The sequence below is a fragment of the Palaemon carinicauda genome, chromosome 28 (genome assembly GCF_036898095.1).
Source record: "Palaemon carinicauda isolate YSFRI2023 chromosome 28, ASM3689809v2, whole genome shotgun sequence".
Classification (NCBI taxonomy): Eukaryota; Metazoa; Arthropoda; class Malacostraca; order Decapoda; family Palaemonidae; genus Palaemon; species Palaemon carinicauda.
In genome coordinates, this window is record NC_090752.1 from 13,515,847 (window position 1) to 13,519,877 (window position 4,031).

Here is a 4,031-nt window from a genome sequence, read left to right on the forward strand (position 1 = left end):
ATTGAATATGCATATGTTTATGGAGGTAGGTAAACACACGCCAATATGTTATATACACCGATACACACAGCATGCATAAACAATTGCAAATACTCACAACTACAGTATATCTTTTTCACTTGAGGGAAAGAGCAATTTGTTGGGTTCAGAGAATATAATTTTTTTTTTCAGGTTAATGGTAGAGAATGAGGTTGATGAGGTTGATAAATCTGTGGCATATTATCCTTTAAATGATGTCAAGTGGGCCTTTGAGATTTGATAATAGCCTCTGACAGCCCCAAGCCCCTCATATTTAATATGCTCCGCCCATAAGCATCGTTATTGGCTGCCACTCAAATGGTCTTTGCTCCACTGTGACTCACGTCACTCACAGATGAACATTATCTCATTGCTCCTCTGTTCTGACAAGCGGTACATGGATGTGCAGAGCACAGCAACCGTGGGGATCATAAAGTATCATAATGATCTATAATCTGTTTTATTACTATTATTATTGTTATGTTTATAAGAATAATCTGTGAGATGGCGGACAATCACGATGCTTGTGGGCAGAGCATGTTAAAGTTAAGGGGCCACATTCAATCGTTTCCTACGTATTACTGACCTCAGACGGTGTGATGTATGTATTACTCCTGACCTTAGAAAGTGCACTGTATGCATTACTACTGACCTCAGGCGGTGCACTGTATGTATTACAACTCGCCTCAGGCGGTGCGCTGTATGTATTACTCACCTCAGGTGGTGTGCTGTATGTATTACTACTGAAATCAGGCGGTGCACTGTATGTATTACTACTGAAATCAGGCGGTGCACTGTATGTATTACTACTGAAATCAAGCGGTGCACTGTATGTAATACTACTGGCCTCAGGCAGTGCGCTGTAGGTATTACAACTCACCTCAGGCGGTGCACTGTATGTATTACAACTCACCTCAGGCGGTGCGCTGAATGTATTGCTCACCTCAGGCGGTGCACTGTATTTATTACTACTGACCTCAGGCGGTGCACTGTATGTATTACTACTGAAATCAGGCGGTGCACTGTATGTATTACAACTCACCTCAGGCGGTGCGCTGTATGTATTGCTCACCTCAGGCACTGCACTGTATGTATTACAACTCACCTCAGGTGGTGCGCTGTATGTATTGCTCACCTCAGTCGGTGCGCTGTATGTATTGCTCACCTCAGGCGGTGCACAGTATGTATTACTACTGAAATCAGGCGGTGCACTGTATGTATTACAACTCACCTCAGGCGGTGCGCTGTATGTATTGCTCACCTCAGGCGGTGCGCTGTATGTATTGCTCACCTCAGGCGGTGCACTGTATGTATTACAACTCACCTCAGGCGGTGCGCTGTATGTATTGCTCACCTCAGGCGGTGCACTGAATTTATTACTACTGACCTCAGGCGGTGCACTGTATGTATTACTACTGAAATCAGGCGGTGCACTGTATGTATTACAACTCACCTCAGGCGGTGCGCTGTATGTATTGCTCACCTCAGGCGGTGCGCTGTATGTATTGCTCACCTCAGGCGGTGCGCTGTATTTATTACTACTGACCTCAGGCGGTGCACTGTATGTATTACAACTCACCTCAGGCGGTGCGCTGTATGTATTGCTCACCTCAGGCGGTGCGCTGTATTTATTACTACTGACCTCAGGCGGTGCACTGTATGTATTACAACTCACCTCAGGCGGTGCGCTGTATGTATTACTCACCTCAGGCGGTGCACTGTATGTATTACAACTCACCTCAGGCGGTGCGCTGTATGTATTGCTCACCTCAGGCGGTGCACTGTATTTATTACTACTGACCTCAGGCGGTGCACTGTATGTATTACAACTCACCTCAGGCGGTGCGCTGTATGTATTACTCACCTCAGGCGGTGCACTGTATGTATTACAACTCACCTCAGGCGGTGCGCTGTATGTATTACTCACCTCAGGCGGTGCACTGTATGTATTACAACTCACCTCAGGCGGTGCGCTGTATGTATTACAACTCACCTCAGGCGGTGCACTGTATGTATTACAACTCACCTCAGGCGGTGCGCTGTATGTATTGCTCACCTCAGGCGGTGCGCTGTATTTATTACTACTGACCTCAGGCGGTGCACTGTATGTATTACAACTCACCTCAGGCGGTGCGCTGTATGTATTACTCACCTCAGGCGGTGCACTGTATGTATTACAACTCACCTCAGGCGGTGCGCTGTATGTATTACTCACCTCAGGCGGTGCACTGTATGTATTACAACTCACCTCAGGCGGTGCGCTGTATGTATTGCTCACCTCAGGCGGTGCGCTGTATGTATTGCTCACCTCAGGCGGTGCACAGTATGTATTACTACTGAAATCAGGCGGTGCACTGTATGTATCACAACTCACCTCAGGCAGTGCACTGTATGTATTACTAAAGGTAATGCAGCGTTCCATTGAGCCCTAGCTGCACTCAATTTATATCCTTTTACAATACTTCCTTGTTCCTTTCTTTCATCTTCCCGTCCAACCTGTTCTAACTTTTACCTCATAGTAACTAAGGATTTTACTCTAGATGTAATTTGGCGCTGAATAGACCTACAGGCCCCAACGCTGGGCTATACGATCCCAAAGCCGGGATATATATTCCAAAGCAATAATTTTTGAGACAACAAACACTTTCATATAAAAAAACAGAATTTTTTTCTTGTTGTATAGGAACAGTTGTTCTGATCAGCTTGGCCAAGCACGTTTTGATTCGTATTGATATACAACAACCATCATGTTACTTTTCAAAGCTTTCATATCCGTTCCTTTTATTCCTCTCATTTCATGAAGATTCAATGTCCTTATTTCTCTTTCTTTCTCGTTCTCCATTACATTCAAGAACCGTGTTTTATGTTTCTTTAACGTTGTATAAAATGTATCGGCTCATTTCTAGTTTTTAATACATGTCCATTAAGCCTCTATCTTAACACAGTTAGAGTATATACTCTCATCCAGTAATTTTTGGATAAAATTTTCATACTCATTTATTCTCCTGTTATTTATCAAAATCATTTCCTTACAACAAATCTAAGTTTCGTAACTCAAAGCTTATGGTTTCCTTTGACCACGTCCGCTTAGTAACACTACACCTGAGCATCGTGTAGGCCAGGCATTTTATTTCTTTATAAATTCATTTTGTTCTATAACTATCAATATTTTACATATTATATATCAAGTTATATTTCACTAACTCAATAATAATGTCATAAATATATCAAACAACTATGTATAAAACACAATTTATAAATAACTAATTTTTTACCAAACAAATTCCATCCCTTTATGTATGCTTTCTCAAAATGTCTTTTCACAAAATTTTACAAAATTATCAAGTTTTATTTCACTAAATCAATAATAAGGTCATTATATATATATATATATATATATATATATATATATATATATATATATATATATATATAAACTATGTATAAAACAATATATATATATATATATATATATATAAACTATGTATAAAACCATTTGTAAGTAATTTTCTACCAAACCAATTCCAACCCTTTATGCATACTTTCGCAAAATTTCTTTTCACAAAATATTGCAAAACTATTTCTTAAGCGGATGTTATTCCTGTTGTAAACAACATTCAATGCATTCAATCTCCAATTCATAATTAATAAACCGAAAGATCCATTCATACACCCTGCAAACTCGTTTCAAGCTATTTGTTACTCATTCAATTAGTCGGCTCTGTCTCATCATTGATTATGGGATCAGGCAGGAAATCCTTAATAGTTACAGAAGATAATGTGTTTACCTTTCATTGGAAGTCAGTGTTGCCTCTGGATCAGCCTAAGATTTCCGACTGGTATGGAAAATGGCCTTTAACGCTGTAGTACCGAAAATCAACAAAACATCCGCAAAATAAACCAAATATATACTCACAATTTCTTTTCTTATTATTATTATCATTAACATTATTATTATTATTATTATTATTATTATTATTATTAGATGACCGCGGAGGTAGCAGCAATAGGGG

General features: G+C 40.1%; 1 protein-coding gene across 1 annotated transcript; it reads right to left on the minus strand.

The window, feature by feature from the left end:
• Positions 1–589: 589 nt before the first annotated feature.
• On the minus strand, positions 590–2,440 carry LOC137621689 (uncharacterized). The gene has a single exon (XM_068352205.1). The coding sequence runs from the start codon at positions 2,438–2,440 to the stop codon at positions 590–592; it is 1,851 nt and encodes a 616-aa protein (XP_068208306.1).
• Between the last annotated feature and the right edge of the window lie 1,591 nt (positions 2,441–4,031).

What these genes read in the sequence shown, in the direction of transcription:
- LOC137621689 (XM_068352205.1), bottom strand. Translation starts at nt 2,440, where the DNA reads ATGGAACGCTGCATTACCTTTAGTAATACATACAGTGCACTGCCTGAG.